Here is a 14,938-nt window from a genome sequence, read left to right on the forward strand (position 1 = left end):
CCAAACAAAATTTCATAAGGAGACGGGCATGTTTCCCCCTGGGGGATGTGTCTGACACTGAACAGGGCAATGGGCAAACTGTCTGGTCAACTCATCCCTGTTTCCTGGGACATTTTTAACATCCTAGACTTTATTGTACCATTCATCCTTTCTACCTTCCCACTACTTCGAGGGTGATATGGGGTGTGTAGAGCAAACTGAACTCCCAGTGATGCCCAAATCTCTTTTGTAAGGGTTGCTGTGAAAGCTAGGCCCTGATCGCTCTCTACCACCTCTGGGACCCCAAGTCTACATAATATCTCACTGAATAATTTCTTGGCTGTGGCATTGGTTGTCATGTTTGTAACGTTGTAGGCTTTTGGCCAACCGGAGGACATGTCTACCACCACTAGGGCTTTGTATATGGCATCTGTATATGATCAATTTGTATCCTCTGGAATGGATACAGGGGTTTCGCCAAATGTTTCTGCGGTGTCTCTTCTGTCCTCACCGGATTGCATTTTTCACATACTGCACATGAGGCACAGTAATTTCTGGTTAAGGTGGTTATTCCTGATCCTGGGGCCCAGTAATATCTGCTGATCAGTGAATTCATTAAGTTCTTAGAGAGATGTGCAGATCCATGCTCCCATTGGATGACTGCTGAATACATATATTTTGGTAAACGGGTTTTTCCTTTTATCTGTGTGAGCCGCCCCTTGCATAGAAGCTAGGTATAGCCTGTCAGATGGCATCTGCACTGCCAAAGGCATCTGCACTGGAAATTCACTCTCCTCTTCGGCCACTTCGGCCATTTTTCGTTGGTTTGTTGCTGCTTGCTTAGCCGCTATATCCACCAAGTGGTTCCCTATGGCTTCTTGAGAATTCAGTCTGCCATGTGCTTTAACCTTCAAGACAGCCACTTGTTCAGGCAGGAATAGTGCATCCATTAAATCCTTGATTACTGGGCCATGTTTCAATGGTGTTCCGGCCGCTGTCAGGAACCCTCTGGCCACCAGTATGGCACTTGCCTTCTTCGTCTGCATATCTGGAGTATTTATAGGGGTCTTCTTCACCTTCTTCATCTTATCCTTCTCCTTCTTGTCCTTCTCCTTCTCCTTCTTGTCCTTCTCCTTATTCTCCTTCTTGTCCCCCCTCGAAAAAACGGCAGAAGTGTGGCCGGGTTGAGAGTGACTCGCTGGAGGGACACATTGTCCGGGATGAGTAGAGCACACTTTGGGAAACAGCATTGTCTTGCGAAACCAGAACAAGCAGATGTGCTAAAACGAGGTCTGAAGTTTTTGTCCAGCAGAGTATGGACAGCAAAAACAGTTTAACCAGGAAGGGCCACTCCTAGCCACGGGGTCCAAGCGGCAAGAATAGTAGTCTTGTGGCATGTCCCTCTCTCTCGAGAATAGCTTGAAAGGCTTCTCATAGTTCCAAAGGTGGAGGGCGGGGACCACGGACAGAATGTCTTTCAGAAGTTCAAAGTTGGTGAGGGCTTTTGTTGATTGTAGGGAAGGATCGGTCTTCAGGGCATCATACAGGGGTCGCATCAGTAGGGATGCATCGGGAATGCAGGAACAGCAGTAGGAGATCAGTCCCAGCAAGGATGGAGGGATGGGATGGAGGGATCTCTGACCCATTGGCACTGGAATGGCCTTGATTGCTGCGACTTGTTCTTGGGTAAGATGTAGTGTGCCTTCTGAGATGCAGTGACCAAGAAAGACCACTGTGCCTTTGCACCACTGGTTCTTGTGTTTTGTGGCTTTGCAGTCTTGTTCGGCCAAGTAGCAAAGGGGGCTCTCAGAGCGAGTTGATGATGCCTCTTCTTGGGTGCCCGCACAAAGCAAGAGATCATCCACATACTGAAGGAGCACAACCTCTGGGTGGAGTTGGATCCATGTGTCTCAAATGGATGTCATTGCCTTAGCAAATCAGGATGGGGAATTTTAGGCTCCTTGAGGCATTACATTTAGAAGTACAGGGTATCAGAGCTTCATTAGACAAAGGGTCTCGACCTATGCTGAAATAGCTATGAATTGAGCTGGCTTCAAAGGGTATTGTGGTTTACTGGGTAGGAGTGCCTCAGGTTTCAGTTGCACCTTGACAGGTGGTACTCTTATGACTCTGACTGATGTCTTCGGGTCCTGTGGTATTGAACCTGGAGTTGTCCCTTCATGAAATGTCATCACGATTGGCAGAGAACACAAAGCAGATGAGTCTTCTAAGGATAGAGGAGTATGTAGCTGCAGTCCTCGTTCAGGCGTGAAAATGATCAAGGCCTGTAGTCTGGACAGCACATCAGCTCCTAGCAGATTCAATGTGCATGTAGAAGACACCACAAATCTGGCAAGTAAGGGTATGTTCCCAGTTAGAGTGGCTCAGTAACAGGACACAGGAAACATCTACAGTGGAAAGGAAAGTACTAGACCATTTCTCTGGTTTGGGGCTTGACGGGCCGTCTGATCATTGCCCTCTGCTGCGAATTCCTTATGACACAGAAAGAACTTCACCTCTTCTCTGTGTGGGCCCCACTTCTGCAAGTGATCACACATCAGGTGATCAAAGGGTCGCTCCAAATTTCTGCCAGATCTTCGCATGTTGTCTCTGGGGTTGTTGAGACTTCGGTTAATATTTTTTTTCATTGTTGCTTAGAAACACTGTTAATATTAGTACCATTTGAGCACACTGTCATAAGGGGTGACACGGATTTGCAAATTTCCTAGTGGGAGTTGGGGCATGGTGGTTGTTGTTGTTGTCCATCACGGGGATCCTTGTCTTAACTGGGACGTCTTGGAGCCCTGCGTTCTCTTCTTAAGTGTCCTTGTTTCCCACAGTTATAGCTGGTGATCCTTTCCTTGGTACTGGGTAGGGGTGGTGGTCGAGTGTAGATTCTGTCTTAGTTTGACATAGGCTGTTCAAGTCTTTCCTGGCAGTTGAATAAGTTTGTTGTATCCGACTTGTCATTAAGGTAGCTGCTTGTGACGGGGTAAAAGCGTCATACATATGTCGTCGTGCCCCTTCTGGTAACCGGGCTGGTAACCGGGACTGGAGTTGGGGCAAGAGCAATTTAAGTCCTCAGAACTATGAGTCTTGGATTAGGGGTTAAATCAGTGGGTGCCCTTGTCATCTGCAGTTAGTCGCCCCAGTTGGATGCTTCTCCATAACTAATATATTGGACCTGTAATCCGGGGAGGATGGGAGCGTGGTAGGAATCATCCATCCTGGTTTAGAACAAGGAGAACTGAATATAGGCAGAGGAGGGTATAGGCCTTTGTTAGGCCTTCCTGGTGTACCAAGATGGCCGTCAACAGGAAGTGTACTAGGTTGGGCTTTGCACATGAGGAAGTCAGATGCTGTCCCTATGAGAAAAACAATGACTTGTAGGGAAGGGCTGTAATGGGGGGTATAACTTTTCACTTTTCTTCTCTGACTTGTTCCTCTCCCCCCTCTGGGCTCAAATCCAAGGTCCCTCCCTCTTTCCTGTTCTTCTGCTGCTGTCCCGGCTAACGGCCAGAAGGGTCAGTACTGGCAACTAATGGGTTGATAATCCTCTCTTTCTGCTCTCTGCTCAATCTGCTCAAGGGGTAACCCAAACCCTCATTTCACTGGGTAATGTACATTCAATCTCACAACACGCAGTTCAGGAGTGCTGGGGAGCAGCGGCTTGTGGCCCAACTGAGCCTTCAAATAGCCACCTTCCTTGACTTTCACTAATCCCCAACCTCTTTGGTGATAGCAAACAAAAGACCACACACACAATCAGAACAAGACATCACAGCTGAGCTATCCAGGCAATCAATTTGTGAATGATTTTGTAATTCCTCCTGATTGATACTGATTTCCCTCTTTTTGCAAAGTGCCAAATTTTCAAAACTCTGACCAGAGGTTCCCCTTCTTCACTGGAGGGTGCCCTTAAAATATAATTTAAATTCTACAATCAGATGAAAAGTTAATCTACTTAAAAACTTTTGGCTCATTGCCAATAGGGTTCAATGGTCACGTTACTTGCTGTAACCCTTAATGTCCAAAAATTCGTTCTATAACTGTCATAGGACAAAGATATTTACACTTGAACCCCCCCTTGGCAAGTAGCCAATTCTCAGAACTTTTGCACCGAGTTTCCCTTGCGCAATGGGAGCTACGGGCAAACGTTTTTGATGATGAAACAGTGTTCTTATCCACTATTATTACACTCAATATCAATAAATGGCAAAACAATTGAACTTTACAGAAATAATTGCATATGTGTGTTAATGCTGGCATTGTTAGTTCCACTGTACGTCGCACTACACAGGAAAAAGAGGAAGTTAAAAGTACGTAGAGTGGAGGGGTTGATCGCTGCTGCTGGGGGGGATTCGAAACTCTTATGCAAGAAAGAGGAAGCAAGTACTGAAGATCTGTCTAGCTTAAATTCAATACGTCATTTCAGCTGCCATTTCTCAATCCCACTTGCACGCAGCAAAAGAAATGCTAATTTCTCTAAATAACAGAACACATTACACACATTACAGGGGCACCAAAACTGTCAGAATGAACCCCGTCACAGGGTCTCCACGCTGAGCGTGTTCCTTGGCATTTCCCCTCTCCTCCTTACCTCGCGCTTTACCGCACTGATGAGCGTGCTTTACCGCACTGACGAGGGGAGTCTGTGATCAATTGTAACCACTGCATCAAGACCAGCCAATTATTTCGCCTGTGATTATTTCCCTTCTGACATTCTCCTCACCCCACCACAAACACACATATAACAAAAATAGGCAGCAGATATAAATTATGCAGGTTCCTTGTTAATAGACTTTGGGCAAGTTATATTACCTGTCTTTGCTGACCGCAGGCAGCTGATATGGACACAAAGTTAATCAACACAGAGACGGTATACAGGTAAGGTTCAAAGTATGTCTTACCGTATTCAGAGGTGATCAGTCTCTGCCCTCGTCTGTGTTGACTCCTCTCGGTTTCCTCTCGATCAGCTACCTTTGGTTCAGAACCCAAAGTCCCATCTGGGGTGCCAAAATGTGTTGGATTCGGACCAGAACAGTCCTCAGATATATCTACTGCCTTCCCAATTGGTGAGATTAATGTGCGCACACTGAAATGACCAAACTCTGACAATCGTCAAAATAGTTCATTCTGATTTTATTACTTCCTCTTTATCTTTATAAAGACTGAGGAAAGTTATTTCCAGGAAATAGTCATATATAATACGTATAAGGTGGTGATTGGATGATTGGAGTATCTATGTGTCTAGGCTTTTCTTCCAGGACATGACGAGGTCCTATTTTGGGTGTAGTCTCCATGTTCAATCGCCATCTTGCTTCTCCGAAAGGAGGGGTGATCTAATTGCATTTTGAGTAAGGTAGTGAATCTCAGCAGTAACATATATACATAAGGTATGCACCATAAGGTGAAATAGGCATTTCACTAATATAACCAGTATTACATCCATTACAGTACAAGTGGTTCAGGATGGAATCCATCTATTCATCCATCTATTCATCTCTCTAGATCCTACGGACGGCAATCACGGATTAAACACATTCAGCCAAAGTTGGTCATACAGTCTGTGTTATGCATTCTCTCCCAATAACCCAAAAGTAATTAAAAAGATCGGGGAAGAAATATCAACTGAGGTCTTCATATTGGCCCCAGGGAGCACGATTTAGCCAACTGAAGAACCTTAGTGTCCAACCACACTTCACACTGCCAGATATATACCGGATCTCCTATCCCAGGGGCCAATCAACCACCTGAATTGCAAAGTCATGAAGCTTTTAGCCTGGTTACTGAGCGGGTGAGGTTACAGAGGAAGGGTTTGTCTGACAAAGTAATTGACACCATTTTGGGCATTAGAAAAGATGTCACCAGAGCCATTTATGAAAAAGTGAGGAAGAAGTTTGTCTCCTGGAACGAAAGCAAAGGAAGCCCGGACAGAGGACATTTTTCCCGGCAGTTTTAGGCTTCCTACAGGAGGTGGTGGACAAAAATATCTCCCATAATACAGTACTCTCAAAGTTCAAGTTAAGGTCTTTTTTTTTTTTCTTTCCTGGACATCAGACTTGCAGAAGACCCACTTATAAAAAGATTCCTTCTTGCGTTAGAAGCCAGGCCCGCAAAGCCCAGCCAAATCCCAGTTTGGGACCTCTTCATGGTCCTTTAAAGGGTTCCTCTCTCCTCCTTTCGAACCACTAGACAAATCGGACAAATACCTTACGTTCCAGTACTCTTAGTGGGCCTAGTGTCACATAGAAGCGAAATACAGGCACTATCCATGTTGGAACCCTACTGTTCCAGTTGGATAAAATAGTCCTTTCGCCAGACCCAGTCTTCATACCAAAGGTTTGTTCGACCTTTCACAGAACACAGAATATGATTATCCCCTCTCTCCTAGCTTCAATAAACAGCAAAAAAAGAGAGACTTACGCAAAATTAGACATCGGAAAAATACTTATAGCTTACCTCGAAAGGACCAAAGACTGGCTAAGATCTTCCAATCTATTCGTCCTCCATTCAGGGATTAACAAGGGGAAACAAGCCTTTAAAAACATGATAAACAGATGTATTAAGCTGGCTATACAGTTGGCTTTTCAAGCAAAAAGTCTTACCCCCCCCCTCCCCAAATGGGGTCAAAGCACACTTGACCAGAGCATGGGCCTCCTCAGTCGCAGAGAGGGCAGGGCAACACCAGAGCAGGTCTTCAGGGCAGCGACATGGTCGAGCTTCAGTACTTTCGTGAGGCATTATCGCAAATGCCACCTTTCCAGTCAGGACCAGACATTCGTTCGCAAAGTGCTGTAGGCTTTGTCCCCTCCCTAGTAAGTATTGCTTGCTACATCCTCCCAGATTTGCCCTGGAAGACGATTAGAGAAAATAGAGTTAGGTACCTGGTAACTCTTTTTCTGAGAAGTCTTCCAGGGCAGCACTAGTTCCCACCCTATGCGACAGTATAAAACATTTACTCAGATACAAAAGATTATTGGGAGTTCCTTTGGTGCTTTTTATTAATACTGAGGCAGCTAATTTTATAATGGTGGACAATTGTGTTTCCTGTTACAGGTGGAAGGAGCCTATCTCTCAGATGCTTCCCTGGAAGACTTCTTAGAAAGAGTTACCAGGTACCTAACTCTATTTTTTTGCTGCAGATTCAAATGCGTATGTTGTATGTGTTCATACATGCAGCAATTTTCAAAAGAATATTTCTCTATCGTTCATTGACGGACACAGCTCCTGATCTTCTTAACCGTTGGGTTATACTGCCCCCTACAGGAGTAGGACACTAGGCAGAAACAGAGCTTGTCTACGCTTACGGGCAGTCCCAGGGGGTATACTCCCACTCTTCGCTATAGGCTATACTTTTTCTGCTTAGTCAGAAGTAAGGACCTAGTTCCTTGCTGGGATCATCTTCGGTCCTGGCCAAATTTTTTTTCCTTTTTTTTAATGGATTTTTCCTGTTTGAATCTAAAATCAACTGCTAGACGGGGCGACGGGCTGGATCTTTTTTAAAATCCCAGTGGTCACCTCAGTCTGGCCAGTAAACATGCGCAGGTCTCAGTTCCACGCTAGGTCGGCCGCGACATAGCCCCCCTGGACGGGGCTGGCCTGTGAGTTAAATGTCACAGCGTTCCTCCTGGCCGACAGCCCCCCATTTTGATGGAGAGGAGGTTCTGTCTGGAGTGGTGCCCACCCTGTTCCTGGTATGGTAAGTAGCTGCCCCCCCCCCTCCCCTAGAGTGTTTTGAGGTGGATGTGGTTCCCTCTCTGGGACGGTTGGACCCCTGGGTTCTCCTCCTTCCCATGCAGCGTCCTCCCTCTCTCAGCGGTCCCTGCGGACACTTCACCCTCATCTGCCCCCCTCCCCTTCTCCATGGGGTGGCCATACCACCTTTTCAGGTGGGTCCAGGGTGCTGAGCTGGGGGTGGGGGGGCACGCTGCCGGTGACCAGAGGATCGGCTTTTGGGAAAGGGTTGATCCTTGTGGGGGTTCCTTGGAGACTTCCTCTCAGGGAAGATTTGCTGTCTCAGGGGCCAATCTTCCATCCTGCTTTACAGTTGCTGGCTTTAGCAGCTTGGCTGTTGAAATCCAGAAGCTGTAAGATAGTTTGTCTGATTCAGTGATTTCTACGCTGTTGAAAGCTAGAAAATCTACCTCTAGGAAGCTCTACCATTTTACATGGAAGTCGTACATTGCGTGGTGTGAGTCTCTTGGGGTTCAGCCTCGCTCCTTTTCGGTGGCTCGGATCTTGACCTTCTTCCACTGGGGGTTAGAGCAGCGCCTGGCCTTGAGTACTTACAAGGGCCATTTCTCGGCCTTGGCAGTCTTCTTTACACGACCATTGGCCACACTTTCCTTGGTGCATACTTTTATTCAGGGAGTTCGACACTTGGCTCCTCTGGTGCAGTCTCCATTGCTGTCTTGGGACCTCAATTTGGTGCTTTCAGTCCTCTAGAAACCTCCTTTTTAAAATCTTAGGGAGGTTCCTCTGCTTGCGTTATCCCAAAAGGTGGCCTTTTTGGTGGCAATCACTTCTGTGTGCAGGGTGTCGGAGCTGGCGGAGTTGTCTTGTCGTTCACCTTACTTGGTAGTTCAGAGATAAGGGGGTTCTTCACCCCTGTCCGTCGTTCCTTCCAAGGATTGTCTGTGATTTTAATTTGAATGAAAACATTGTGTTGCCTTCCCTGTGTCCCGGAATGCCTTGCATTCCTTGGATGTGGTTCAGGCAATTAGGGTGTACCTGGCAGCTACGGAGTCTTTTAGGAAGTCAGACTCAATATTTGTACTCGCGGAAGAACCTCGGAAGGGGTTGTCCGCTTCTGCTGTGACCATTTCCTGATGGATCAGACAGACGGTGTTTCAAGCCTATTCAATTAAGGATCAGGTTCCTCCTTTCCCTGTTACGGCTCTACTAGGGTGCTTAGTGCCTCCTGGGCCTTCTGTCTTCAGGCGTCAGTGATGCAGGTTTACAAGGCGGCTACCTGGTCGTACGTGCTTCCTTTGGCCACAAGGTTTTGCAGGCTGCTGTTTAGAGGACTTGGTCCTCTTTGAGGGTGTATTGTTTTTTTCAGGTGAGCTCCAGTTGTTCTTGGTTGAGCTCCATGTTACCTGCTTGGCTATGGTTTAGCTTTGGGGAATTTTTTTCCTGCTGTTCCCACCCCTCTTGTTTAACACTGCTTTGGGACGTCCCAACAGTTAAGAAGATCAGGAGCTGTGTCCGTCAGTGATCGATAGAGAAAATGGGATTTTCGTCCTACCTTAAAATCAATTTCTCTGATGTTCATTTACGGACCCAGCACCCACCTCTCTGTGGAGTTGGATTTCTTCTGACACTGCTTGTAACAAAACTGAGTGCCTATAGCTGAAGGTGGAAGTATACCCCCTGGGACTGCCCATAGGCGTAGTCAAGCTTTTGTTCTGCCTAGTGTCCTACTCCTGTAGGGGGCAGTATAACCCAATGGTGAAGAAGATCAGGAGCTGTGTCTGTCAATGAACATCAGAGCAATGGATTTTACAGTAAGACAAAAATTCCATTTTGCGCATCCACTTTGTGCAGAAAATTTGATAACAATTTAGTAACTTAGGTTACATTGATGAAAATAGGTCAGCATGCAAACTCACCCTTCACCCTTTAGTGAATTACACTGTTTATCTGTCAACTGCTGTACAGTCTGTAAAGAGGTCCTGGTTGGTTCACAGTAGGTAAAGCAGTTTCCATATCTGAACTCCAGCTTTGCCAACTGCGTAGCAGAGTGCAGTACAGGAGTTATAATATGTCATTGTGTGTAGATAAAGATACGATTTTAAAGGAATTTTTTCCTTTTTTATCAGCAGCAGCCCATTTTTGTATTTTATTATCAGGTGTTATCAGAGAAGTTATATTCTAAGCGCAGGTGAACCCCCCTTTTATATATGTCATTACTCTTACACATACAACTTTCACACTAAACGAATTAGACAAATGTAGGTCTATACTTAGAAAAAATCAAAACAAAAAACAAATGTTCCAATAAAGAAAAAAGCTGGAACATTTGGTATTTTTGTGCCATCACCCTTTATAGAACTCCATTGGAAACCTCAGTTGCCCAGGTGGTTCATATTTCTTGTATGATAAAACTGTTAACAAATGTCTTTATACTCTGAAATAGATATATCAGAAAATGTATCCTTGTACCTACTTTTTCTGCCAGTCCCTGATGTCCTGCAAAGATCTGCAGTAAGCACATCTGCAGGATATCTGGGGATACCATTTTTTTCCACAACTGCAGAAGGCTGGCTTCTCATTCCCTCAAGATATTCATCTGATTCGTTGCCAGCCATTCCCGCTTCTAACGAGAAGTTCCACTTTAGAAATGATTATTTTAGGACTGCAAACTACTGACAATGTTCAGCCAGAAGCTAAACTTAAAGCAGAGTTCCAGTCCCCCAATTAATTTTTTTTTAAAAAAAAGCTCCCCCGTTATTGTTACCACTTCTATTGTAACATTTGGATACTGTCACCTTTTTTTGTTCCTTTTTTTTTTTTTTTTTTTTTAATCATTAAAAACTAACCTGATCTTGGAAGCTGGCAGGGGTCCATTGCTCTTGTGGGCATCTGAAGCCTGCTTGTCTTTATTTCCGGGATTGAATGCAGCTGGCTACCCAGCATGCACCTCCCAATCATGCCACTGTACGCTGCTGTTTTTTCCGTCCTAACTCCGCCCGAAATCACGCAAGGTTTCAGTGTTAGGCGATTCCCAGGAGTCCATGGGAATTGCCTTGTGAATGACATCACCTAGGCGGCCAGATTTGAAGTGCCGCATTAATACATCTAAAATAAATATTTTGGGGAAAAAACCTGTGTTATTAGCCCTCTCTCATGCACCATTCTCTCTTGTAGGTATATATATCTGAGACTTCCCATTCTAGAGTTCGGGGGCTGCTGGGCTCTTGTGTGCAGTTGATGGTGGTCAGTGGGATTGTTGGATCTTACATAGCAGGTATGAGGTGGTGGTGGACTTAAGGAGGCATTGTTTGGTGTATCTCATTGTCTGAAGTAGTGTCTGATGGTTTCCTGCAGGAATGTTCCTGGATTGGCGCTGGCTTGCTGTGCTCTGCTCAGTGCCACCTGTCATTATGGCACTATTTATGATCTTCATGCCAGAGACACCACGGTACCTCATCAGCCAAAACCAGAGGGCCGAGGCCTTGTCTGCACTCAGGTTCCTGCGGGGGCCAAATGTGGACCATGAATGGGAGTACCGGCAGATTGAGTCCAGTGCAGACCAGAAGGTAGTTTTCTCTCTCTTTGTTATCCAAGAGAAGATTATTATTAATGATTGACCCATGTAATCATCCACTTTTGTGTCCATCCAGGAAGGTAGTCTGAAGGTGGCAGATCTGTGGAACCCATCCATTTATAAGCCGTTCCTCATTGGGATTTTCCTCATGTTCTTCCAGCAGTTCACTGGTATCAACGCTATTATGTTCTATGCTGACATGATCTTTGAAGAAGCCAATTTCAAGGTATGTGGTGCCTCCAGGTGTACAGTATTAAGGATTGACCACACTAAATAGCTCCATAACTGCACTGTGTCTCAAAATATTTTTCAGAACAGCAGCCTGGCCTCTGTCATTGTAGGGTTGATCCAGGTGGTGTTCACGGCTGTTGCAGCGCTCATCATGGACAAAGCAGGAAGGAAAATTCTATTAATTATTTCAGGTATATTCACTTTGTTGGTTAAATGGAATCATTTCATTACTATCCAGCCCTTGCGACCAGTAATGAATACACAGCACTGTGTAAGCAGTACTACTACATTTCCTTCGGGTGGACAGCAGATACTTCATTCACCTCTTCTCAGGTACACACAGCGTATGTGACTTTGCTTTTAATAACAATACTTTGCCCCTACTGATGGCTGCTGTGCAGATATATGTTTCATTTTTTACCAGTTGCAGTCAGCAGGTGCCACTCCTTGAAACTGCAGCTCCAGGTTTTCTGACATAAAGAGCAAGAGATCAAATTGCACATGCGCACCCCTTCCATCTCTTAGCAGATAGACCTGGGTTTTTAGATAACCTGTCCTGTTTGAAAACCAAGGGTAAAAAAGCACCCTGTGTAAATGTTTATTTGGGAAAAAAAAAAAAACTGTATTTTTGTACTTCTAAATCACAAGACAGTCGGCTTGTGGGATTTACACACAGTCCCAGTGGCTGCAGCTTCCAAGAGCGTGTGTAAACCCCCCCAGCTGCCACTGACACAGTTTCTATGCCAGTGGCAGTGAAAAGGGTTAAGAATAGCAAGTGTTGCAGCAGCAGGCAGTTGAAGACTGGAAGCTTTACAGATCAACGTACATATTTGCCAGCACACAATGGATCTTCACATAATACCCAAAGGTTTTATTCAAATTGATCACATCACAGCGGAAAAATGGTAATCTGTATACTCCCTTTTCCATAATTTTCTTTTCATGACAGCGCACACATTGGGTTGTGACTCCGCCCCCTCAACCTGATAAGATTGGTTAGCTATTAATCTGAGAGGGAGACACCCCGCAGCATTCTCTCCATACATCACCTAAGAAAGGGCGGGATTCTGTGTGCTGACATGAAGATGCGTCAGGAAAGGAAAATTATGGAAAGCGGAGTATACAATTTTCTGTTTTCCTTACACATCATGGAAGCACACACACAATGGGAAATAACTTACTAGTCGGGTGGGTGAAAGAAAATGATCATTTATTACCATGGCATAGAAGAATTAGCCTGGATAATAGTCTGACTAAATTTCACTGTTAGCTGAGACAAGTCCACTTTATAGTGGGACATAAAGGTGTTTTTGGATGACCAGGTTGCTGCTCTGCATATCGTTTCTGGAGACCCTCTGCAATATGCTGCCCAGGATGTTGCCACTGCTCTGGTAGAGTGAGCCTTCAGGCCCTCAGGAATCAGAAGTTGTTGAAGTGAATATACTTTCTTGATGGTCTTCCCTAGCCAAGACGCTATAGTGCGTGGTGAAGCTGCTTGACCTTTTCTAGGGCCATGAGGGATAACCAGTAGATTGTCTGTCTGCTTTTCTGAAGGAACTTGTGGCTGAAAAATATGTGCTTATAGCGCTTTTTACGTCTAGGGAATGAGGTTCGCCTTGATTGTCCAAGAACACTAGTAGACTTATGTCTTAATTAAAGTAAAAAGAAGTTGCTACTTTTGGTATAAAGCGATCTGAGAGTCTTAGAGTCACTCTGTCTGGATAAAAGTTTAGTTATGGTTCCTTGCTCATTAGTGCTTGCATTTTTGAGACTCTTCGCTGAGGTTACAGCGATCAGAAAAGTTATCTTTAACGTTAAATTCCATAAGGAAACTGAGTCAGCCGGGTGAAAAGGGGAACCTGAAAGAGCCTCTAAGACTATTAAAAAATCCCATGAAGGGATGTTCGTTTTTCTCAGGGGTTTAATTTTTAGACATGCCCTCATGAACTGGATAGCTCAAGGGGTGCAGGGCCCACTTTATACCTGTTTTGGCCGATAAGGCCGAAATCTGTACTTTTAAAGTACCTGAGCTTAACCCTTTAAACCAGCTTGGAGAAATTTAAAGGATTTGTGGAACTTCCAGGAATAATAGATTCCACCCATTCAGATGGGTGAATGAAGTAAACCTCTCCCACCATCTTCCATAAGTGGTGTTGGTGCTTTTCCTGGCTTTTAGTAATGTGGATACTACTTCAACCGAACATCCTTGACTTAGAAGTCTAATCCTCTCAACTTCCATGCCATCAAGTGCAATTTCTCTGGAGCCACTTGGAGGAACTGACCTTGAGATAGTAGAGTCGGTGTGACTGGAAGAAGCAGTGGGTCCTCTAGGCTAAGTTGTAGGTGGGTCGTGAACAATGGTCTGCTTGGCCAGAAAGGGATTACTGCTATCACTGTCAACTGCCTTAGTCTGGAGAAAAATCTTGCGATCGGCTGTTTTGGCAGAAAGATGTAGCCTAGCTGAAAATCCCAAGGATGGGGAAGGCCATCCACTCCCTCGGCCGAGGGGTAAAGTGTTCTCTACAGAAATCTCAGACATTTGGCATTCGTTGGTGTTGCTGCCAAGTCTGTGTCAGAAGCGAAAAAACCTGAGGGTTGAGCGACCATTCACTGTTTGATAAGAAGTCCCTGCTCTATCGGCCAACAGGTTTTTTGTTGCCGGGACATAAACTGCTTTCAAGTCTGCTAGGTGTATCTGGGCCCAGTCCAAGATAGGGCGAACCTCTGACATAAGGGTACAACTTTGGGTGCCCCCTTGTTTCTAGATATATACTACCGCTACCTTGCTGTTAATACGAAGGAGGACGCATTTCCCTGTTAGGGAAGGTCCAAAGGCTAGAAGGCTGCTCTGAGTTCCAGGATATTTGAGATCATCCCTTACGAATGGAATTGCCAGTGACCCTGATCCACTTGATACCAATAGTGGGCACCACATCCTTTTATAGCTGCATCCAATGTAATAATCTCTGGTTTCATAGGAACTATATGTCAATGTTTTTTGAGGTTGTGAGCTTGTGTCCACCACCATACTGCTTCAGTTCTGTGGATGAGGATTGGCTGAAGCATTGAGGCTCCATCCCACTGCCTTAGGAATGAATTCTTGTATGCCACTGGGCCCATTGGACCATTGGAAAGGTCGCCCTCATGGAACCCAAAATGCTCATAGCGTCTTTGGCTGGCAGGAAGGTTGCTGCCAATAAGTTCCACGATGTTCGACTTGGTATTCAGATCTGCCCCCAAAAAAAATCATCCTCTGAGTGGGTTGTAGGTTGCACTTTTTCCAATTTATTACCCAACCAAAGGTTTGGAGTGTTGAAATCAGCATCGTGTGATGATGGATCAGTGCTTCTTGACTGTCTGCTAGAAGGAGAATATCGTCCTAGCAATGGTGTATTCTTAGACCCTTCATTCTCAGGAATGCGATTACAGGTAGTAGGATCTTTGTGATGGTACTTG

The 14,938-nt window shown here is 45.2% G+C and overlaps 2 protein-coding genes across 2 annotated transcripts in view; both read left to right on the forward strand.

The window, feature by feature from the left end:
- Positions 1-14,938, forward strand: part of LOC309559886 (sulfotransferase 1C1-like) — a 231,890-nt gene that overhangs the window by 138,085 nt on the left and 78,867 nt on the right. The gene's annotated exons all lie outside the window — the stretch shown is intronic.
- The window catches only part of SLC2A8 (solute carrier family 2 member 8), a 38,149-nt gene that overhangs the window by 8,976 nt on the left and 14,235 nt on the right, over positions 1-14,938 (forward strand). The window contains exons 4-7 of the mRNA XM_082264691.1: positions 10,852-10,951; positions 11,032-11,243; positions 11,328-11,477; positions 11,565-11,673. Of these exons, the coding sequence (XP_082120817.1) occupies positions 10,852-10,951; positions 11,032-11,243; positions 11,328-11,477; positions 11,565-11,673 (571 nt within the window). The remainder of the gene's footprint in view (positions 1-10,851; positions 10,952-11,031; positions 11,244-11,327; positions 11,478-11,564; positions 11,674-14,938) is intronic.

This window comes from Pelophylax lessonae (assembly GCF_965119305.1).
Source record: "Pelophylax lessonae genome assembly, chromosome: 7".
In the NCBI taxonomy this organism is placed as follows: Eukaryota; Metazoa; Chordata; class Amphibia; order Anura; family Ranidae; genus Pelophylax; species Pelophylax lessonae.